The 24,906-nt window shown below is 39.8% G+C and overlaps 1 protein-coding gene across 9 annotated transcripts in view; it reads left to right on the top strand.

Moving 5' to 3' along the window:
* The window catches only part of fcho2 (FCH and mu domain containing endocytic adaptor 2), a 56,325-nt gene that overhangs the window by 19,631 nt on the left and 11,788 nt on the right, over nt 1-24,906 (top strand). For 5 of the 9 annotated variants that reach the window (XM_050052634.1, XM_050052635.1, XM_050052637.1 and 2 more), the window contains exons 7-19: nt 368-466; nt 9,133-9,229; nt 13,423-13,467; nt 13,630-13,699; nt 13,812-13,836; nt 14,086-14,142; nt 15,368-15,427; nt 15,641-15,814; nt 18,350-18,374; nt 19,789-19,833; nt 20,546-20,585; nt 20,754-20,839; nt 22,677-22,760. In XM_050052634.1, the coding sequence (XP_049908591.1) occupies nt 368-466; nt 9,133-9,229; nt 13,423-13,467; nt 13,630-13,699; nt 13,812-13,836; nt 14,086-14,142; nt 15,368-15,427; nt 15,641-15,814; nt 18,350-18,374; nt 19,789-19,833; nt 20,546-20,585; nt 20,754-20,839; nt 22,677-22,760 (907 nt within the window). The remainder of the gene's footprint in view (nt 1-367; nt 467-9,132; nt 9,230-13,422; nt 13,468-13,629; nt 13,700-13,811; nt 13,837-14,085; nt 14,143-15,367; nt 15,428-15,640; nt 15,815-18,349; nt 18,375-19,788; nt 19,834-20,545; nt 20,586-20,753; nt 20,840-22,676; nt 22,761-24,906) is intronic. The other 4 variants (XM_050052641.1, XM_050052643.1, XM_050052636.1 and 1 more) reach the window with 3 other exon arrangements.

Below are 24,906 nucleotides of genomic sequence, written 5' to 3'. Positions count from 1 at the left end.
TTACCCCAGAAGCCCAGAGTCAGACTCAAATGGAAGTAAATACTAGCATTTAAAGTTGTGATCTACACCATACTACTGCTCAAAGCCAAAATGAACCCCCGTCAATGTATCTCACGAGCAGAAACATTTTGTGGGAGGAACTATATGTGTGTGTGAGCGCCATAGACCACCCAAACAGACACACAGGAAGTGGCTGGGACAGAATAAGGAAGTTAACTTTCCTTGGCCATATTTTGTCCCTAACTTTTGTTTTCATGTCTGTTTTAATGACACTGACGTCACCATGCAGATTTGTTGGCATGCAGTTGATTTCAAGTGATTTGTTGCACATCGCCGTGCCATAACTGCCCCTCGCCCTGTGTTCCAGAAATTCCAAGACATTGAAGAGAACCACATTCTCCACATGAAGGAGATCATCCAGTCGTACTCGCAGTCCGTCGACGAAACACACATCCAAATCGGAGAGGTGAGTGTGTACACATGCACGCACATACATCCTCTCAAACATTCCTGTGGGTGGAGTAGGTGTCTTGTTGACCTGAGGCTCCGCTCATTGGGTTCACTGTGTGTCATATCAATTAGTGTCGTCTTTGATCTCGCTAATCGTTTAACTGAGAACCAGGAAATGGTCCATTCAGCCTTTTATGCCAAGCAATTAAAAAGTGATCAAAACTCCCTCTCAGCGTATCTAAAACACCTCCAGAAGTCCAAACACTTGCCAAATACTGTGTCTGATTGTTAAAAGCGCTGCGCGGGCTTGTTTGTTTCAGGGATTGTGTGTTTAGGTTTGAGAAAATGGCATCAAGTTCGATCAAGTCCAATTGTGAAGACTTTCAAACATCATTCACAAAGATATTAATCAGTATTTAACGTTACCCAGAGATTTCTTTTCATTTATTTATTCAGCAATCATACTTACCAGCACCACACAGAATAACTCAAGATTAACTACAATCTGCTGCTCTCTTCACATTAATCTGAAGTTGCTCTCTCCTGATGCTGCTGCAGTTCTCTTATTACCCATAGAGGGCGACACAGCTCCACCAAGAGCATCCCAGTCCAGCCTGCAGCTCGTGCGGCAAGTTGGAAAGAATGTGGAGCGACAGGCTACCGCAGGTTATTCAGCCCCACTGTTCCTGCTTCTGAGCGGGAGATGGGCAGTGCTGCTGCCTGTTGCTGAGCCAAATTAAAATACTGCCTGAAGACAAGTGGTCAGCCTTTCCAAGCCAGAAAAACCAAAGCAGTCTAAGAAATGGTGATGGGGTGATAAAACTCTTCAAACCAGGTTGTGAGGGACCATGGGAATATTCTTATCACATATGGGAGAGGCGAGAGGGAGATGGAGAGAGAGGAAGGAGGGAGAGAGCAGGGCGAAGGAGGTTGGGACCAGTTTTATCTCTGCAACATTGTGCTTCGTCACTGAGCCCACAGGCATTTATGCTGACAAACAAACACAGAGACCAAATCATACATCTGCATATACTTGCATTTAAAATATAGAATATTGTGAGAGCTATTTTAGTTAGATGTTCACACACACACACTATGAAACACAAAGTGAAGACATACAGCCCTTATGCTGTGTTTTGGGAGGTCTTTTATTAACATTGCTGCTTCCATTTATTTAAGCCTTTATTTTCTTTTGAATATTGACCTCCAAAACACAGTTATTATTCTTGCATTTTGTTCAGCCAATGTCTTAATAATATATTATACCCAAAGTTGGGTATTATACCCAAAATCTTTTAATGGCATATGGTGAAAACCTACACCCACAGTAAAGTCAATTTACAAATGTATCAGATGTTCTCAGATAACTGATGCATAGAGTAGAGTTGCAACACTAGAGATAAGGAAAGTAAACAAAACCTACCCATATGGTGATTAAATATGATATGTGTGCTAAGAGAGGGCGGATAAGTCAGTAAGTAAACAAGTGCATTACAATTATCAAAGGAGGTCACTGAACTATTATCACTTACATGCACGTTACAGTATACACTGGCTCAAATATCGTTCAGTGTTCCTCTTAAAAAGCCTAAATTCCTTTTAGTAGTGCATATTAGACGAAGCTGTTTAGCTTTAAAGGAACACTTAACCTCCCAAATGACCATTTGTATATTAATCACTCACCACATGTTACACTGAATTCATATAGAAAACTTTGTTTTTCTCATGTGCCTCTTGTAAAGGAAGAATCATCAAACGTTGGAAATTCTTGATGAATTGAAGTCACTGGGGTCCACCTTTAACAACAGCAAAACCATATCAAAACATCTGTTTACAAACTCTGACACAACTTGTACAGTATAATCCAAGTGTCATTTATCCAGTCATATGCTCATAGTTCCCAAACAGGCAGCCTTGTCCGACAGGGAACTGAACTGAAAGTGAAACTCATCTCTGCTCTCTTTATTTTTCCTTTCTGAACACAGGAGCTGCTGGTCTACCGCTGCCTCAGTCAGTTACTTTTTTGTCTTATCATGTGGCTTTGATGAATCCAACCTAACCCTTTTAAAACATCAACGTCACACAATAACACAAACGAAGTAACTGATTGAGGCAGTGGTAGACCAACAGCTCCTGTGTTCAGACAGGTAAAATTACTAATTTTGTCAATGGAGTCTGGCATTGAAGAGAGTATAGAAAAGTTTCACTTTCAGTTCAGTTCCCCGTCGGAAAATGCTGTCTGTTTGGAAAGTACTGAGCATACGACTGTATAAATGACACTGGATGATACAATTTAAGCTAAATCTCATATGCTCCATCAAATTGGAAAAATAAATGTTAAATGTGTTGGATATATTATTTTTCCTTGCTGACACTAACTTACTGTGAGCTCCTGATATTACTTAAAGGAGAACTCCACCATGATTTCTGTCTGTTTGCAGGTCTTGTGGAGGTCTGCTAAATATGTAGGGGGAAAAAATGTTGCTCTAGAGGAAATTCTGGTTAACTGACTCAAATGATGTCATGTGAAGCAGTGTCAGTGTGGAGTTGTGAGCTTACCAGACCTCTTTAGCCTGCTCCTCATCTCTGCTGAATTTCTGAATTAACTGTCAGTAGAGGTAATCATTGAGAGATTTGAATTGAGGGTAATGTAGATGCCAGGTTTGACACTGAAGAAGAATATGGGGAATGAAAGAGGCCATATCTTTGATTCTGATTTTTTTAACTGTCCCCAGTGAGGACCACAATGCTATAGAAGGCCAATTCTAAATTTGTGTAGTTCTCTTTCAAAACAGTCAGAGATGTCTTAGAATGCTCTTAAAGGGATAGTTCTGACTGAAGTGTGGTTGTATGAGGGACTTATCCATAGCCAGTGCATTCCACACAGATATCAGTCTACACATCCCCAGTTTGGTGAAGCAGGTTGTAGCACAGACACAAAAGCTAAGCAATATACCACTGTGGAAAGGTCGGTAACATTACATATTTTGGCCATCTAAAAAAAGTCCCACCTCAGAAATTCTGTATCAGTTTAAGTGTACACTATATTTAGAATATTTTCACCGCTTTACCTTGCCGTCAGACAGCAGTTTCTTACATGGAACTGAAGCTGATGTATCAGTCTCTCCAACACCAGACTCAATTTAGAAAAACAGTAATGTAACATCACTGAGCACAGGAGCTGCTGGTCTACTGCTGCCTTCATCAGTGTGTTATTGTGTGACTTTGGCATTTAAAAGGTTCAGATCAGATTCACCAAAGTCGCACATAACACTGACTATGTGATCAAGGAAGTAGTAGTAGCAAGCGAGAGTTAATATTGACCAGAGCATAGATGGGAAATCGAAGCCATTAAGGCTTCCCCATCAGAGAGGGCTGTCTGTGGCAAGGTAAAGCAGCAGAAATATTCTCGATATAGTGTACACCTAAGCTGTTATTGCTGTTAATGATGACAGGAGGCCCCAGGGTAGACCTAGAACATGCTGGAGGGATTACATATCTTGTCTGGCCTGGGAACGCCTTGGGGTCCCCCAGGATGAGCTGGAAAGCGTTGCTGGGGAGAGGGATGTCTGGGGTGCTTTGCACGGCCTACTGCCCCCGTGACCTGGCCCCGGATAAGCAGATGAAGATGGATGGATGGATGGATGGATGGATGGATGGATGGATGGATAGATAGGTGGCTAAAATATGTTTTGCTGCTGCCCCCATCCACAGTAGTACATTGCTTAGCTTCAGTGGCGGTACTTGTGCCTGCTTCTCCAAACTAGGGGCATGCTGACCGGTATCTACTGTATGTCATACACTGACTATGGATAAGTACGTCATACAACCCCACTTCAATAAATCCAAACTATCTCCTTAAAATTTATTATGCAATCCAGCACTAATCTGCAATTCATTAGTCGCTCTTCTTTAATAAAACATCAAATATATATGATTTCAACACTGCAGATATTACTATCTCAAAGATATCAACCATTGTAATATCTGTTATTGCCCCTTACGTGGTACAGAGGGGAAAACCTTTTGCCCATTGTTTGAAAGAAAGTAGACAGCTGCAGTACTTCCAATTTGGCTGGTCATCATTGGATAAGACCAGCAGTGCTTCTTGGTGGGAAGTTGCTGAGGGACAACGTCCTTGTAGCTGCACAAGCAACCTCTAATGGATGGTCAAAGCGCCTGCAAAGAGGCCTGCACATCTTGGCTAGAACAGCATGAATCTGTGTGCGTGTGTGTTACACCCCCAGCGAAGCTCCCCGCTGGCAGGTGAAAAGGAACAGCTTAGGACATGTGTATCTATTTATCAGAGGAGACATGGTCGTCTACACTCTCACCGGGTCAACAGTGGAGTTAGTAGTGACTTTGACTGTTGTACAACAGAATTACTTTCTCAATAGTGGAGTCCAGTGTTGGAGCTGCTGTCAGTCCAGGGGTATCAAACAACCAGAGACAAGTGATTGCAGGGAAGTGCAGTGCATGAAACCAAAGCAAAGGGGACCTGTAACCGAAGGTGTCACTAAAATCAAGAAGTAATCATGTCAACGTTGCAAGATTTTTCAGACATGGCTCAGCCAGTATCAGCTCAGTGGGCATGAAGGGTAAGAGGGTTAGAACGGATGAGAGGGAGAAGTGTAGGAAAAAGGAAAATACCATATGTAGATCTTTAAAGTTTAAATGTGTGTAGAAAAAAGTGAAGTGTTGCTCTGAAGTTTTAAAGGGACACTTCACCCCAAAATACAAGAAAAAATTTCCATTGTTCCTCTTGTGTGAGGTGGTATTTATCAGTCTAAATTGTTTTAGTGTGAGTTGCAGAGTGTGGGAGATGTCTGCCTCTTCTTAAAGGAGCTATATGTAGGAAATCTAAAGCAAATAGTCATAAAATCATCCTAATATGTCACAGAGACAAAGGAATAATGTTCATATAACATACTGATCTCACCGACAACAATAGTACAGCCAGAATATTCGCATTTAAAAAACATTTTTGCAGTCTGCAAATCATGTTTATGTTTTGAATTTGTGTTTTGGCCTGTTGCGCCACCCACCGCCGTCTACCAGTCACACAGTCAGTAGAGTCTCAGCATTAGTTACAGTTACGACTGAGCTATAGCAGCATGGCAAGCAGCATTAGCAGTGTACCGGTACATAGCATTAGCAGCCGGCTCCTCCTCAGCTGTATCCCGGCAGCAGCGTTAGCAGCAGAGAAGCCGGACTTGCTCGAACGGTCCGCTGGAAAACCGAGGATCAAGGACGCAGCGATGCGGCCCTGCCACGGCAGCCGCCCGTGGGCAAACAAATCAGTCTCCAGTGTGCCGCTGTCCAGCAACCTCGAATCTGTAGGGGAGGGGGGGGCGGACACGACTCACGAAAGTATTTTGAATTTGAGTGCAGTAACCGTTTTGGCCACATTCTTACATATGGTGCTTTTACATATAATGGAACTAGATTGCATTCGGCTTGTAGTGCTCAAAGTGCCAAAAAAATACATTTGAGAAACTCAACAGTAATGTCTCTTTCCAGAAATCATGACCTGTTTACTTAAGATAATCTACAGACCTTGTTGTAAGCAGTTTCATGCAGGAACTATTTTCTCTCTACAAACTGCACCTGCTCACCGAATCACTGCACAGAAACATGTGTGACTCTACTCATAGACAAGTGGCTTGTGCTTGAGACATCGCAAGATGTTAGCGTTGGCTTTTGTAAACACTAATTGACATAATTCATCATTTTTTAATGTTTTATAAACCAAACTACTAATTGATTTCTAGAGAATATAATCAACAGATTAGTCAACAATGAAAATAATTGTTACTTGCGGCTCTAGTGTAGTTCGGTAGAAAGAAAAAAGTTCCTGCTCACAACAAGGTCTGTGGATTATCTTGACTAACCGGGTCATGATTTCTTGAAAGAGACATCGCTGTTGAGTTTTTCAAATAAATTTTTTTGGCACTTTGAGCATCACAAGTCAGTACCATCTAGTTTCATTATATCAGAGAGAAGGCAGACATCTCTACGGTCGATATCTCCAACACTCTGCAACTCACACCAAAACATAAATGATAAATAGCACTGCTGCTAAGAGGAAAAATATGGATGTTGATTTTGAGGTGAACTGTCCCTTTAAAATCACATAAGGGCAGGTGTGTCTGTTGGGTTTGCGTGCTGTGTTTGTTTTTGTAAGTGAGCATGTGAGTGTGTAGGGATCCCTTGAAGGTAGATGCATGTTTTGAGCATGTGGTCGAGACGAGGTCTGTATTTGTGTGTGTGCGCGCGTGTGTGTGTGCATGCATGTGTGTGAGAGGCGAGCGGGGCACGCAGGTTGATGACATTGCTGCCCTCCGTCATGGCAGCAGCACCTGACAGATCGCGTGTGCTGCACTGAGCATACTTCCTCACCACGGCAGCCCCTCACCCACATCACCCTCCCTCCCCAACATCCTCTCCTACCAGGGCACAGAAGGCTAATGCACTCCACCTCGCCACAGGGGCCCGGGGGGCAGACACATATGTGTGTGTTTGCGTGTGTGTTTGTTTGATAGTGGAGCCACTCTACGCTTACAGTATCACGCACATCTAAATGGTTTGGTGAGATGGCACAGTCAGCCGCTGTTCTTCATCCCCATGCCTATACATCGCTTTCACTTCCCCCTCAGTGAGCACACAAGCACACATGCACATCCAAAACAAACAAGCAAACAAACACTATCCTTCCTCTGATACTGCCCAAAGGGCTTCAGCAGACCACAGTGCCAACAACAATGATTCAACCTGACACAATAGAATCACAGTAAAGTACAGTACGTCTCCACAGGCCAATTACCAAAAAAAATGTTATAAATACCAACAAAAGGCAAAGCAGTGTGAGTTACACTGAAGAACTAACAGCAACAGACTGCATCTGTCTCCCGTCCTAAAACACTCAACACGTGATACTGATGCTTGCTTGTATGGTATGACATAACTGAAAACATAGAGGGCTAAAACAATCACTGAACAATACATTTAACATTAGCTTATTGAACACTGACTTATCTGACTGCATTTCCTCCAACTAAAGATAATCATTTCTCATATATAATAAGTGAATATATATTGGTATGTACAATGAAAACTAATGCAAGTGGGAAGACACTACTTGACAATAGATAAAAATGGTTAATTGATGTTACAAAGTTTTTTATTTTATTTTCACCTCACCAACATAGAGGTAAATTAAATGAGAATGTTTCATTCTTCAGTCCGCGCGGCAAACCGCAATCTAATATGGCTGCACTGCCAGTACTAGGATATGTCGTTAATCTCACTTGGTTAAACAACTCTATTTGTCAAGTACTGGCAGTCATTAAATGTTCTGTAAGAGAATTGGACCACAGTAAATGGCCCAAAATCAACCTTTTCATTCATTGATTGCAGTGAATATAAATAATGAATAACTCAAACAATTCACTGTGTAAATTCTAAACCCCAGCACTGGATGAATCCAAAAGTCTGTTGCAGTTAAACTTAATTTAACTATGTGCTTTCTTCAACAACTCTCTTAAAGGGATAGTTTGGATTTTTTTGAAGTGGGGTTGTATGAGGTACTTAGCCATAGTCAGTGCATTACATAGAGTAGATGTTGGTCAGCACGCCCCCAGTTTGGAGAGGCAGACAGGAGTACTGACATGGAAGCTAAGCAGTGAAGTGCTGTGGATGGGGGCCAGCAACAAAATAGTTTTTAGCCACCTAAACAAGTCCCACCTAAAAAAAAAAAAAAAAACAATATCAGTGTAAGAGTATGCTGAATTTTTTTACCACATTGACTTGCCGTCAGACAGCCCTGCTGGGGACCCATTAATGGCTTCAGGTTCCCATTTATGCTCTTGTTGAAGCAACCAAACTCCATTCACAAAAAAACAGTAATTTTAGCTTGCTGAATAAGAGAGCTGGTGGTCCATGGCTGCCTCAATCAGTTAGTTTCTTTCTGTTACTGTGTGACTTTAAGTGAATCTTAACTAACACTTTTAAACACCAAAGTCACTTAATAACACAAACTAACTGATCGAGGCAGTGATAGACCAGCAGCTCCTGTCGTCAGTGATGTTAAATGACTGTTTTTGTCAGTGCAGTCTGGCTTTAAAGAGAGCGATGTAATGGCTTCAGTGTCCTGTTGGAAATTATTGTCTGAAGGTAAGGTAAAGTGGTGGAAATATTTTAAATATACCATACACTTGAGCTGATATAAATTTTTTAGGTTGGACTTTTTTAGGTGGCTCAAATACGTTTTGATGCGGGCCCACCCCCCTCCTAAGCAGTACATTGCTTAGCTTCCGTGCTTGTACATCTGCCTGCTTCTCCAAACTGGGGTCGTAGTGATTAACATCTATTGTGTGTAATACAATTAGGTAGGTACCTCATACTACCGTTTTTTTTCCCCCCCCGTTAAAGGGGTTTTTTTTGGGGGAGTTTTTCCTTATCCGCTGCGAGGGTCATAAGGACAGAGGGATGTTGTATGCTGTAAAGCCCTGTGAGGCAAATTGTGATTTGTGATATTGGGCTTTATAAATAAAATTGATTGATTGATTGATTGATTGATTGATTGATTGATACAACCCTGCTTCAAAAGATCCAAACTATCCCTTTAAATTCCAAATGCAGGCAACTGTCAGTAATTGTGGTTTCTTGTTTTGGATTTTGTAGCTCCACAATGAATTTGTGAGGAACATCGAGAACACCTCAGTGGAGAGCTTAATACACAAACTGGCCGAGAGCAAAGGAACGGGCAAGGAGAGACCAGGTAAGCCACCATGTTTGTTGTAGTAATAAATGTTTGTCAGTGTCTGTGTTGTGCGTAAATAAATGAATGGTCCGGGGTGCGGGCCTTCTGCCTGTTCCTGCCATGTGGGGAGGGTAGAGGTGTATAGAGAGGGGCAATTAGAACTAAGAGAGGGCCATCAGAGTCAATCATAGTAATCTGCTGTAAAGGTAGGCAGGCTTGGCATTCCAGTAAGCATGTGACACACAGGGGGCTTTGCAGTGCTCGCAGACTAAGCAGGCAGAACCAACCTTTTCAGGAGGTCAGAGCTCAACAATGACTCTTGTGTAAACTTTGCCATGCCACAATAATCAAGGGAATACTCCTCAGACTCCTTCGGCTCTACCCCCTCACCTCCCTCTTTTTCACACACACATACACACACAACTCATTCATTGATAGTTACTCTTGCTGTTATTGTAGATGCTCTGAAGCTTCATTTTTTTATACTGTCAACTATTTTGCTTTTACTGTTATTAATCATTGGTTAAAATCAAATGCATGTGTGAAGAGTTTAAAGCTCCGTCTTAAATATCCAATTACTTTACCAGTCCCTGTACTTGTACTACATTACGTCAGGTCACAGACACAAAGGGTTCACCTCCACTGTGTTTGTGTGTACACAAATGGTGATCCCTGTGTCCAGACGCTGCGTCCGAGGAGTGGTGGCCTTCATTTGTTTGGACAGCAGAATTAATTGAGGCTAAAAAAACGGTCAGAAAATTCCTCTTGTATCAAGCTGTTCATTAGGGATTGCGCAGCAGCCCCGGCCCTGTCAGAAAAATAACCTGTCTGTCCCCTGATTAAATAGCTGAACGGATGGCCGGTCCAGTGCCTTTAGAGAGAGAGAGGTTGAATAAACTTTCTATTGCGGAAACAATCCCAAAGTGACACGCTGCGAGGCAGGGGGGTTCGGAGTGTTCAACGATATCCAGCTGAGCTGTCAACTGGCGGTGGGCCAGACACGCAAACCCCCTCCGCCCCTCTCCCACTCCCAGTGCCATGTGAAGCATATGCAATTTAAAAAACCATTCTCCGCTCATGCGTGACTGCATGCTTCCCTCACAGAGAGTAGAAAGAAAAGAAACATCTTCCCCTGTATAAACAAAGTCGTCTGTCTGTTTAGGAGATGTTTAAACAGTTCCTAATGTCTGCCCAGATTTAGGTAATATTCATGTGTCTGGTGTTTAGACTTTTTTTGCAGTTGGTGTGCATAAATATTGTCAGATGCAATCGCAGGATGCTTGCGGCAAAGAGTTCATGCTCTGCCTGGGCCTTACGTAGATCCACAGCATTTGTTAAACATCCCAGAGCTCGAATAAAAGAACGCAATGTGTAATTTTCCAGTAATTTCCCCCTTTCTGGGTCCTTTTTCATTACTTTTGTTTGACAATATCTGCAACTGATGCATTTCATAAAAGATGATGTCAAATGAGATAATTATCACGAGCTTCCTCTCCAGGGAAAGACACACCTCACGAGTTAAAATATTCTCACCTGTTTTATTTCAGCGCAGTGACCGAATGGGGACGATGACATTACCGTCTCTCTCACTTCCTCCCATGAGAGAAAGTTCTTGAATGAGCATGCCAATTTTGTTTTGATTGGCAGGGAACTCTCTTCTCGCACACACACACACAAACAGTCGTTCGTGCCGTCGCTGTGTGTTCGCCGGCGGTGAAGAGGCCTGATATTGCACAGTAGAGTAGATCGGTCATTGGTGTACTTTATCCACTTCACTTGGCGTGATGCATGCCTCTCGTGACTCGCCGCTTCCCTGCGCTTCACTCAGCGTTGCACACGCCAAACAATGCGTCAATTCTGCTCCCGACTGGCATCCTCTGGGGAGAGCGCATTGGACTGCTGCTACTGTATACATTCTGAGTTAAAATATCATTAGCTTTGTTGTTTTCAGGTCAAGGCATGTTAGTGTATCAGAAATATTGCCAGAGGGTCCTGGCCCATCTCTGTCTCTCTCTCTCCGCTCATCTTGCAAGCTATTAAGCTTTCTAGTTATATGCAGTGTATCTGTGTCTATCTGGTCTGAGAGCAGACTGCATGTCTTCCAGGTCATCACTTTCAGGAGAAGTAGGCGTGTAAGAATGCAAGAATAAGTGTGAATAAGTGTGTCTTGAAATACATAGTTAAACATATGGATTATATAGACTAAATGATTTCAGTTTGTTTCATTATGAACCCAAGGTGTCGCTCTTTCTAATACAGAACAACATCACACAACACCAAGAGCCCAGCCTCCCAGATTTCTCTGATTGACGTGCACACTCATTGCATGCCCTGCCTCTGGTTTTCCTTCAGCTTTCAGTGTGTGTGTGTTTGTGTGAGCATGTGTACGTTCAAGCACCGTCCCTTTCAAAAGCCTCCATAAATGTTTCCGGAGGCACACTTGAAGCGTGACAATCCAAGTGCAGAGCCTCGGAGGTAAATGTGTATAATTGATGAGCATTAAATTAAGTGTAAACTCTGTTGTTTTTCGCTCTTTTCTCATCATTTGAATGATGGATCTAAATAACCAAAAGCAATGTTATTTTTTGTGAAGATAGATCCATGGCTGGTTGTGCTCAGAGTGATACTGTGCCTGTTGGCTGGAAAAGATACGACAATTTGTTAGTTCAATCTATTGATCAAGGTTGTCATGGTCATCTCAGTGGCTCTGTGTGTTAGTGTGTGTTTGATTATGCTTGTTTGTTTCATACACGGTGTGTTCTTTTTTTCTGGCTTTTTTCTTTCTTTCTTTGCATGCCAGAGAGAGAAGGGCATCTCTTAAGCCCCAGAGCACATTTGTGCCGTGTGGCTTTAAACACTTCACTGCATGTGATCTCGGACTTGTTTGTCTTATTGTAATAGGGTTAGTGACTTTGCGTGTCCAGTGTGGGAGGTTTAGTTTCATCTTAGTTAAGTCTTCATACCTGCTGTTTGCTGTGAGCACCGAGGCTCCTGTTGTGTATAGAATTGGTTCATAATTGTGGTAGTGTTGTCAAAAATATTGATTTATCAATACATATTGATTCTGAATATTTGAACCGATCAATAATCTGGTACTTGTTGTGCTTTTTAAATCTCTTATTGTTAATGTTATTATTCCAATTCTTTCTACTAATTTTCCAGAATTATTCAATAGTCAGTACAGCACAATCTGTATAAAATGGAACAAATCATATCTAATTATTCATTCCCTTACTCACTGCCCTCACTCAGCTTAGGTCATGAAGCACATATAGACAAACCAAAAGAAAAAAAAGGGTGACTAAAAAAGTAATAATAAATGAGAAACAAATGAGTAAATAAAAGTCAAATAATACCAGTAAATAATAAAATGTACCAACAACAGTAGAAATGCAATTTTGCAGTTTTCAGCAGGTCAGTGTATTCCATAGAAGGGTCCCAGATTTCCTGGAACTTTTTAAATCAAGCGTTGTGACAGAGAGGCTGGCATCAGGTGGAGCGCCAAAGATCGCAGGTAAAGAGTTGGGGCCAATGACCACATTATAAATCTGGCTTATAGATTCAAATATATTTGATCAAAATGTTATTAACTTGGCATTAATATAGTGCACTCTGTTGAATTAGTTAATGTGTGACTGGCACATATGTCATTGTTAATGTTTACTACAGTCATTCTGCTGTTGTCTGCTACTGACCTAGGAAAGAAAAGTCATTATCATGTTATAGCCTTGTTATATTTATCATTTAATACAAATTTCAAATTGTTTGCCTTTAATGTCAGTTTTTCCCGGTGGTATTGAAAATTGTCTCCAACGTTGATATTTTTCGAGGTATTGCATCAAAGTTAGAAATCTCAGAATCGTGATGTCCCAGGTGGGGTTTTGTATGTGTCTCTGTGAGGACGACTCTGTTCTGTAGAGTAGTGCTTTGCGTCCCCAGAAGCGAGTGTCACATCTCAGTGAGGGCCACCAGACACACAGTTGACTCTGCTATTGACCCTGTCTGCCCTCTGGGACCAGCCCTCGCCCTGTTTGTATACACACTCTGTATGGCACGGCAGACTGCATGTTGTGTATTTGCCAAAGTGTGTTTGTGGTGTGTGTATCTGTGTGTGTGACTATTGCGTGATGTACATTCACAGCATTCACAGCAGTGGGTCATTGACCCTTTCCGTGCCAAATGAACCTAAAAGATTTTTTTTGTCTCATTAGGACCCATTGAGTTTGAGGAGTGCAATGCAGCTATTGCTACTGAAGGTAAGTTTGCAAAAGTAAAATATTAGATTTTAAGAAATACACTGTGAGTTGTGTTTCACTTAAGATCTGAATGTTTAAAGCAAGTTAAAACTTAGATACTTGGATCAAGAACAGATTTCTTTGTTAATCCATGGTTAAAAAATGCTTTGTTTTTGTATTAAGGTGCCAAACCCAGAAAGAGAAAGCCATTTGGCATCCCAGGTCGCAGGAAAGACAAAGACACAGACTCCACGTGAGTGAAGACTTGTGTATCTTTTGTCCACCAACACATTTTATAATATTTTTTCCGTCATGTGAAATTTGTTAAGACTGTCTCATCATGATGTGACTATTTTGTCTTCCAGGGAGTCGACAGAAGTGGAAGCAGCTGTGAGTATAAGTCTCACCAAAAAACAAATGGTTATTCTTTAACTGTGTTGACAAGTCTGCTGATATTTCAGCTTTGTGTGTTATTTTGATTTCAGACAGGAGGAGGTGAAAAAGATCCTCGCTCATTACATTCTCTGACGCACTCTCTCTCTCTCTCTCTCTGTTCCCTCCCTCCTGTTTGTTTTGTAGATTGACTCATTCATTCATTCAGTCAGTCATTCATTCATTTCTCTCTGTTTGTGCTTGTAGAACACTGCCAATGGTGCTCCCCCTGGATACTATGGGGCCATAGACATCCAGAATGCTGTAAGCAAGCTAACACACACACAAACACACACACACACACACACACACACACACACACACACAAAACTAAATATTCATATCTAATTGGGGTTTTTTTTTATAAATCACAATAAGCGAATATATTTTATAAACACAGAAATCTAAAAAAAAAAAAATAGGGGCTCTTTTTTTTATTTTGGCTGTCCTATATTATTATATATATTACATGTGCCTTAAAAACAAAATGCCATAAATAAAAATGGAACTTTCTTTCTACTGATAAACTACACAATGTACCAGTTGATGCACTGGTTAACTTTGATGGCAATAAGAAAGATTTAGATTAGAATAAGAAAAAAAAACAACTTAATTTACTAAATTTACACTAAGTTAGAAAGATCTGACTTTGTCAAAATTTAGTGTCAAAGTGAAATTAATATGTAAAGAGAAAAAAAATGGTTGAAACCATAGCAGGTACTACTGAAGTGTTGAATTATTTGTCCTTTTCTGAATTGTGTAATATTACACATATTGAGTAATTTACAGCAGTTTGAAAGAGTTTCTTGCCTAAACTTTGAATGATAATGTCAGTTTAAATGATTTTGAGTTTATCAACATTTGTGTTCATAGTTAACAACTAAATAGATGAAGAATTTACATTAATAAAGTAGAACTATGTCTATATTTGATTTTACATAATGAAAAAATTAAATAGAATATAAAAAATATACATATTTTTGTACGAACATGCAAATGTCAGTTTAAATGATTTTGAGTTTATCAACATTTGTGTTCATAGTTAACAACTAAATAGATGATTTTACATAATGAAAAAATTAAATAGAATATAAAAAATATACATATTTTTGTACGAACATGCAACCATACATTCATACAGTTACATACAACCATGCAAACATATTGAGTGCCATAAATAAAAAAATATACAACAGAAGAGCCCCCAAAGCTATTTTCATTTCTGTACTGTACAGTCTTATTGCTGCAGGCAGGGTTGCTGCTTTCAGCGTGTTTATTCTTCACCTGATGTGTTAATTTGTAAAGAAGATCTTTTTAACAATAAGGTGTGCAAAATTGTAAGAGCTGATAAATACAATTATTTAGTTGCTTTGAAATTTATTCATAAAGAATGCGCATTCAATACATTTACTTTAAAAAAGAAGTTTGTGTTAGTCGAACAGTGCAACAAAGTATGATTTTAAACATGATTTCTGTTTTTATTTTGTAGAACGTTCCCCAAGTCGATGCCGAGGGCTTCTGTATCAGGCCGGAAGCAAATGAAAACGATATCCTTCTCATTTGTCTTGATGCTGCTCACACTCTGACGCTCAGTCCAGCTATTAACACATCAGGGATCTGTTACTATTTGTGTTTCTGTTCACACCTGTCAGCAGCCTGCAGCCTGAGGCCTGGGCTAAATAAAAACGAACTGTACATGATTTCTCTCTTTGTTTTTTTTGTTCTGTTATCATTGTCTCCTTAACTTATTTTTTGCCTACATGCCAAAGAGAATTCCTTCTATTCGTCCAGCGACTCAGAGGATGAAGATGAGCCCAGGAAGTTCCACGTAGAAATCAAGCCCGTTAAGCCAAACAATGGCACGCATCAGAACCAAGCCACCATCGACGAGCTCAAAGCCTCCATTGGAAACATCATCCTGTCACCAACGACCTCGGTAAGTCTTCACAACAAACTAAAAACACACAAATACTGAAAATCCCAAAAAACACAAACCTGTTGCTGTCCTGCTCTGCTGCAGCAGGAGTCTGCTCTGCCTCTGCAACACTAGAGGGCAACAGGAGAATATCTAACCTCTGGTGGGGAACATTTAACCGTGCTATTGTAGATGCTGTTAGTCTCTCTTCTTTGGAGCTTATTTAATTTACATTGGAAAGGCATGTCTATTATATCTAATTTATTTCACACACTGGATTGGCTGCTGGTTCACTGAGGTTCCTGTTTGCACACATTTCATGGTTTGTCTTTACTTTGAAATCAGTTTTATGTTAAACAGCCTTTGGATATTTTTTTTTTTCTTTTTTTTTTTTTAAGAAAGAAATATCAAGAACTCAAAAACAATAATTTCTGAGTTAAGAAGCTGATGTTGTTGGCCTTTACTGCGAACTCACACACATGCACACTGCCCTCCTTGTAGCCACTTTAGGGAATGCTTTGCAGCACTGGCCGGCAGACTACACACACGCACGCACACACACACACACACACACACAGCACAGTCTGATCTGACCTCAGTCATGGAGCCCTTCATTCAGCTCCTTCTTCCTCACCATCACTCAATCTCTGAATCACTCTCCGCTGCTCTATGAAAATAGCCGCTGCCATTAAAATTTAAAACCACTACTGCTTGTGTGCAAACATGCACCGTGTGTGCACTGAGCTGTTGTTGTTGTTAATGTTGTTGTGGAGCGGCTGAAAGGGCACGCTCAGTGTTGCGAAGGGGGTCTAGTGGGTTTCACCCGCCGCACTCCCGGGCTGCACATTAAACGAATGTCACGGCATCTTTTTCGCAGCTCCAGCTCTCTCCCTCAGCCTCTCCCTCCACTCTGACCACTGTTCCACCTCCCTGTTTGTGTTGTACCTCACTCTTTTTTCCTCCTTTCTTTGTTTGCTTTCACTCTTTTGGTTTTATTGGAGCCCACTTGTTCTAGACAGGACTCTGTTGTGGTTATTTATGAATACTTTATGGGGTTAGTTGCCGAGTTTTAACAAATGTTTTTCTTGTTTTTTTTTATCTTCGTCTTTTTTTCCACCCTCAGAATAACTGATAAATATAAGTAACAAGTTTATAGAGGATGTTTTTCTAGGATGTTTTTTTTCTCCTAGTTAATGTAACACAATTCAGGAGGAACAATGTTCTCTTTTAAACCTTTGACTTTGTTCATTGCAGTTTGGTTTTGGTTGTTGTCGAGACTCAAACCCACAATTACTTTCTCATCCTAAAAGTACAAAAAAAAAAAACACAGACCGCTGTTTCTCTGATTTGCATTTAAATACCAGAATAGTCATTAGATCACATTTGCCTTACTCTCTGTCTGCTCAGATTTCTGATTCGCACCCTTTTCATTATTTCATATTCACAGAAAAGTTCTGGATAAAAGTTAAAACATACATCCGACGTGATGACGAACGTTGCATCATCTGGTGTGAATTATTGAGAGATTTTTCTTCTCTTTTTTTTCCTCAGTGCTCATTTTTCTGTCTTTTTCATTTCTCCTCCTGTTTGGTTCCCCCTCTGCGGTGTTCCTTTTATTGAAATAGCAATGGAAGTCGTGTGTGTGTGGCCAGCAAGAGCCGTAATTGAACCCATTTGCCGCTTAGCGCCTGTGGGACTAAACCCTGGCCTCACAGCTCTACGGTGGTTAAACGCTTTTGCTATGTTCCTTAAACCCCATTTTGTTTCTTTTTCTCCCCTCCTCCCTTGACACCACCCCCCACCCCCCAATCCCCCACCCACCCACCTCCACCACCACCTTTCTCCTTGTGCGAATAAATTCTTTATTGAAATTGATGCTCTAAGTTTCCATCGGGTTGGTGACCCTTTGGAGCAAATCTTGCATATCTTGTGTTACTCAGCATGACACGGCACATTTATGTCCAGAAAAAAGGGCTGTGTAAAGGAAGTCGGTGAAGTGTTAGGATCACGCTCTCTGTTGTCCCTGACTGATCGTTGCATGGGCTTAGATGCTCGGTTTTGCGCTGCTGAATATTTCACCCTAGGTTTAACGTCTGGTATGTGTGAGTTGAGAGTAGCCCAGTGATTTACTGACTTTAACTCTGAAGTGGAAAATTCCCTTTGCCACTGGGAATAATTAATAATAGTTTTTTTCACTATTTTCATTGTGTTTTATATATTTGAAATCTTGTTGTTACACAAACACACTCAAAGGCTCAAGGTTTCAGACTATTTGACATGTAAAAAGGAGTCCAAGTCTGAGTTTCCAAAAGTTGCACACAGTGTAACAAAGCAGTAAAGTGATGATCTTTAAAATACTTTAATTCACTTTGTTAAAAACATGCTCATCTGTTTTGTGTCTCCTGTGTGAAGTTTGATCATTTATATCGTGTCATTTTTGTCCAATTTTTTTTTCTCCTCCTAACAAATTGAGCAAATTTCTGGCAAGTAACACTCTTGAAATTCGTGGTGGGTCGCACGCGTCCTTGATTAATTAATGTCTGTTTTTGTTTTCAGGGACAGATGCGGAGGAACCAGTCCAGTGAGTATTTTCTCTGTCTGACCTCTCTGTATCTGCGTGTTGCTGGATGACTGTGAAGGGGGTCGACTGTCCAACTTCTCAGCTACATTTTTCTTGGCCCAAGTTGTTTTTAAAGAGGTTGTCTTTAAAAAGGAAAATCCAGAAACTTAGCCAAAGCCAACATATCCCAAGAAAAAGTAAATAACTGTGCTTTTCTGTAAATGTGAGCTTGAGGGATATTTCCCTCCCATGGTACAAATAAGATTAATTGCTTAATTGGCTGTTTATATTTGGACATGTCAGAAATTATCTTTTCCATTCTGCAAACTGGCACAGTTTGTAGAAAGTGTGTGTTTGAGAAAGTGCTTGAGAAATGCTTTAAGAATAGTTATAGGTCATGTATCATGCTTCATGAGGAATTAATGCAGATTTAAAACAGCATTGAATATTAATCCAGAAAATCTTTTTTTAATGAGTCAAAAGTAGGACTGTCAAATTAATAATTTTTTTAATCGAGATTAATCGCTGAATTTCAACAGTTAATCGTGACAAAATCGCATTTTTAATTGCATGTTTAAAATCCCATTATTTTGCATTTCAAAGCAGTTTTGAAGTCCATATTCGCAAGGTAAAGCAATTCTTACCAGAGAGTCTTCACTGGGAATCAAATCAATGCAAAGAAATGTACTTTGCACTTTCAAGGAGTTCTAGTTTAGTTGCTTTCTCTGATTCATACAGGTCCTGTATGTGTGGGACTATTGTTTCCTGCAGCAGTAAGGTATGACTGGTCACAACATGCCAACCTGAGGATGTCCCTTAGACTAGAGTCTTTCACAGTGTTGACTGGTCTGCCGTCAGTCAATTTTGGCAAGCACTGTCGTTCTTCGATTTAGTTTCATCCAAAGGTCTATGAAGATTCGCACACTCCAAAATACTGCTTTGCCGGCTTTGGCGTTGAGGTTGTCCGTAGACATCAGTCTGATTAGCTGCACCTGTCAACTTGTAGGTTGTAACTCAAACTCAAAGCACTTAAGTGATATTTTAATTCTGTTTGACACAAGGTGCATATTACCTTTGACTTGTCAACTGAGCCGTAGTGGTATCATTATTTTCTGTCTCTGCTGCAGCAGGAAATAGGAAGCTGCTGCGGCAGCTTGACTGCAAGTAAGGGTGCATCGAAGGGACAAAATAGCAGCATGTGATTATTGCGATTAAAAAAAAATAATGTGTTGTTTTTAGACCTTTATTGCATGATTAATGTGTTACTGCTGAAGGCTCAAGTTTAAATTTTTCTTCTTTTCAAAAGTTGTTTTCACATACTTTGTTTATCCATAACTGGATGATAAAAATGTTCACATTGTGCAGCTGAAACACTGATAGACATCAATTTACACAAGGTATTGCACTGATAGATGTATACTCTACATACACTTAGGGTTCACAGGAGTACCTACATTAAGCTCTAAGGCTCAGGGCCCTGGTGAGTATGTTTTCACTACAGCAGTTAGCCTAAAACCCTGCCTTCCCCTCACACAGCCTTCATCTCTGTCCCCTCATCGGAGCCTTTTTACATAGCCAGCTGACACACACTAACACCACTGACACTGCGTTCTCTTGCTGCAAACTTTTGGTTCATTTTTAAGAATTGCCATACATGTATGGTTTTATATTTGGGTCCTCTTACCTCTGGTGCTTAAGTGCTGCTTCAGGTTGCTTATATGGATCTTTGCAATGCAGTGTAACACTTTTGAACGGGGCACAAAATAACAAAAGCAATGCCTGATTTTATTTTTTGTTTCAAAATCACTCCCCTGTTTTAAAGTGTTACCATCACATTAAAAAAACTGTTTAACTTGTCGTATTTGGGTAAGATTTTAAGGTTTTACTGTGTAAGGCAGAAATAAGAAAAATATTGTATCCAACCTTAATCTTACTGCAAATATACTTTTATGACTTTTTATGGCAGTGATTCTCATTTGTTCATTAAAAACTTATGTTTATATTTCTGGTTTAAGGTGCAATGTAGTTTGAACATGATTTTTGATTTTTTGGCAAATGAATAGTTGCTGGTGAAAACCTCTTGTATTGGGTTTTAATTTTATTTTTTTTATTGCTGTGAAAGTGAATTTGCTGTCATCACTCTGTGCAGGTCTCCAGGTCTTCCTTTAATGTTTGTTTTTCTCTCTCTGCAGGTGATGAGCTGGCAAAACCCAGAGTGCCAACATCATATGAGTATGTATAAAAATGTTCATGACTGCCACCGTTTTCATCATGTTTACAGTATCTTTGCCATTCAAATTGTCTGTGTTGTGTGTGTTGGTGCCTGTTTTTTACTCAAATTGTTCTTTGCTTGAAATGTTACTTAAAGTTTGGCTCTACTCTCATTCTCTCCTCTGGCAGACTGACCAACAACGACCTTCTGTCTCTGGACCCGTTCAGCCCGACTCTCGCACCAGGCTCCTCTTCCTCTGTTTCATCAACAACAGGTAATCCCTAAATTTATTTTTTTCATTTTATCTTGATTCCTGTACACATATAATTATACACAACATTAGATTTCATGTTTACTCTTTTCATTATACAGTATTCCTTAACAAAATGTTTAGCACCAGTAAGGCTGGAGATATACTAGTACTTCCAGCCTGATAGAACCGGATTTGCATGGTGTAAATCAATCACGTCATGACATGACAAGTTTGTCACACTGCCCCTACCATTTATGTGCATATTGCATCTTGCGGATGCGTAGTGTTAATTTCTGAGGACGTGAACAACCAGCGTCCAAACAGGCACAGGAAACACAAGGCAGTCATCATAGGCATGCAAACGCACAGTTAAAAGCAGTAAAGTTGTAATCCTTATCATTTCAATCCTTGTTGATTTAGAGACACCTGTGGTTACTCGTGGTTACAGCAAATACAGCTTTGTTGAGCAGGTACTTTGTTAGAAATACAGCAGAAGAACAACTGGTATATTAGTTTACAGTGCTGCCAAAACAACTCGCATTGTTTTGATGAAGTCAATCAAGACGGCTTCACTGTTTTGCCAGTTGAACGCTTTTAATGTGAAGCATCAGCAGCAGGAAATGTTGGGTTTGCATTAGCAGTAACTTAACACAGCTCTAATACAGTGTAAAGAGAGTTAACAGTGAGGCTAATATTACATGCATGCATCATTATCGGTTAATCCCTTGTGTTTAGGTAGGCAGTCTGAATGGAGTGTGGGGATGGCGGACTCCGCCACTACCAATGAGAACCTCCTTCATAGAGAGATAATTACAAAATATGAATATATTGAATGGCTATTACAGAAAAAATGCAGATTATAGACAATATTAAAAATGGGGTTTGATTTCATGAAAATTTGAAGGATTATAATTTAAAGGAGCAACCACACAACAAGCATTCTGGTTTTTACTCACTCAGTTGAGCCAGCGATCCAGTCCTTTTTGTTCTTTCCATTTCTTTATCTCATCCTTTCTCTGTGCACTATGTAGTCTTCTGTTCCCTCTCTTTTTTTTTGAGCTACTCAGCTGGAAGCCTCTCCTCTCAGGGCAGTCTCAGATTAAGGAACTGACCCTTGAGGTCAACAGAATATTCAACTTTAAAGAATTAAAATGGCAGCTTTTCCTATTCCACCTTTTCCTTTCAATCATATTCCAATCTTGTAGTCCTGTTTCATAAATCCTCTTTAAGTGTGTACAGTAACACATTTCTATGAGATATGTGAGTGTTTGTTTTACTTTATTTTGAGTGTTGATAGAGCAATTCTCATGGCTTTACGTGCTTGACACCAGTGTTTAAACAGAGTGACATTAGCGCTGACCCATTGCCTAGGCTAAGCGTAATCCACAGTTAATTGGCACCTAGTTGAGGTCAAAGGGTCGGCTATAAAGCCCATTGGCACGTATGTTGTCAAACAGTGTCTCGTTACTGTCAAAGGTCTCGGCTTAGAAGTCAAAAGAGCATCGTCGAGTGCCCTGATTAAGATACGGTGATGGGAATTAACTCCCAGCTTATAGCCTGTTAAATCTCTCTGTGTACAGTGTAGCAGCATTACCAGCTGCGAATGCACACATGACACATTAAACAAGCCTGTGAGGTATTAAACGATTAAACTTACACTGAATGTGGCAGAGATTGTAACAGTATGTGTAATTTATTATGTCATATGTTGTATTAATTGATGTGTTTTGTACATTTTTATCTGTTTTACATATTGATTTTTACTTTGTTTTTATTTATTATAATGTCACTGTCTGAGTTTGAATTACTTGATGTTTTATTGTTTCATTTATTCATTTATTTGAACTTTTCTTGTTAGACCTTGCCTCTGTCATCCTTTTTATCCCTCCATCTCCATCTTCTCTGATGAATGACTCCGATGTCTTTCTGCCAGAGGCATCAGGTAAAATTTGTGTGAGCCAGAAGGTGATTTAAGGTGAAACCCCTTTTGGAGAACTTGAAGCATTCATCAGCTACTGTTTTGCAGGGAATTCATGTTAGGATTTTTGTTTCTCTTTGTGTTAACCTTGGAGTATTCTTTATTTTAAAATACACATGAACATGTGAGAGTCAGACTGACGTCTACTTGAATTATCAGGATGTGCATCCTTATGTGTGTCTAAAATCAGGGTCATCACTTTGCACATTTATTGCTATCAATACATTTAAGTTCTAGTATGCATAATATTTCTGTAAAGATATACACTATAACTATGATAAGCTTATTGTGAGCCACAGCTGATACTCAATGAGTTCCTTTTCATGTTACAAGAAAAAATATATAGTAATTGTGGCAAGATTTATTAATGTGTATATAAATCTGTCAAACTACCACCAGTGGTAATACTACAAAGCGTAGAAAAAATGTAACCACTGCTGCTTCTAGCTACAAAACATAACCTATGCTGTGTGTGAAACTGTCAAAGGGGCTAAACAACATATGGTCAACACTTAGAAAAGACAAAAAAAAACACTACTATAACAGGTACCACAGAGGTGTTTCATATTTGGTTGAATGCCAGTTGGCAGATTTTGTCAGTTATAAAAGGTCCGGTTATCAGCAGTGCAATGTGAATGTTTTCGAAAGCAACATGAGATGAGTTTAACAGACCCAATTTGGCCAAATCATCTGAGCTTAGATTGATACTCCATTCTTTTGTTTTTGTTTTTTTAATAGCAGAATTATTTGATTTCTCTGTAAAAGAAGGCGAAGTGCGTCAGCATAGAGGAACACCAATCTCAAACTAAAGCAAACATATAGCAAAGTGATAAATATAATGCAGTGTGTATACCAGAGGCATAGACTCAAGTCACATGACTTGGAATCAAGTCAGACTCAAGTCAAAAATCTGATGACTTTGGACTCAACTTGACAAAATCAAAAAAGATTTGCAACTCGACTTGGACTTTAACATCAGGGACTCATGACTTCATTTGGACTTGAGCCTTTTGACTTGAAATATGTGCTACCTTCTCCCCAAGTCCAAAGATTAAAAAGTACGTCATTTAAAACGTATGCCATAAATTAGTTCATTTCCATCCATTTCCTGAATCAGCTAACATTAATGTTATTCATTTCCAGCAAGTCGACATAGATCCACTTAGTTTGAACCAATCTGACATCATTCAGTCAAGTTTCAGGGGAAAACTAACGTAATGTTACTTACCAGTTGAAAAATGACACCAAAGATAAATTTATTCACATACAAAAAGTGTGCAATGGTCAATAAAAAACAAATTGCTGTATGCTAAATGTGCAGGTCCAAAATTACAGACTGAGACGCAATAACGTCCAACTTGTTTTAACAAATAAATACAAATTTAATAAGCATTCATGATTTTTGTAAATTTGATATATTATTACTCTGTTGTTGAAATGACTTTACATTTAGTGAGGAGCACATTACAAATTGTTTAGGACTCGAAACTCAAAGTTCAGGACCTGAGACTTAAGTGCAAAGACTTAAGCCTCATTTATACTTCCTTGACATACAAAAGTAGATACGTCCGTTTCAAACGTTGTAAAAGTCACCACCCTCATACTTCCATGCATGCTTTATGAGGGCATAGATACTGCTAACAGATGACACCAAAGGGCAGATTTTACAGTTTCAGGCAACAGCAAACGAGGCGACGGTGGAGGTAGGAATAATGTAAACTGAGGCAGTGTCTTAGACGGTGGTGGTGTGCAGCCGTATAATGTTATATCCTGACATGTGAATGGAGAATTATTTTCACTTTATTACTGCTTCGTTCTGTTCCACCATTATTTAAACTTTTTTTGTCGTCTCCTATGAGCCCTTAGACTGACTTTCAAACAATGACTTGGTTCCTCCTCTGCTGTATACTGTATATACATAGTATATATATATGTATTTAACACATTTTGTACCAAAAAACTACCAATGCTTTCATTGTTGGTTATTTAAAGGAGCATTTTGTAGGATTTAGTTAGCAAGTTTAGTTAGTTAAGGTCAATGCTGAAATGTGATACTACTATGTGATCAGTCAAGCCAGCAGATTAGGTACATTTTTATGTTTTTGACCAC

This window comes from Epinephelus moara, chromosome 9 (genome assembly GCF_006386435.1).
Source record: "Epinephelus moara isolate mb chromosome 9, YSFRI_EMoa_1.0, whole genome shotgun sequence".
NCBI lineage: Eukaryota > Metazoa > Chordata > Actinopteri > Perciformes > Serranidae > Epinephelus > Epinephelus moara.
Note: the sequence above shows the minus strand (reverse complement) of the source record. Positions and strands in the feature narration are given on the sequence as shown.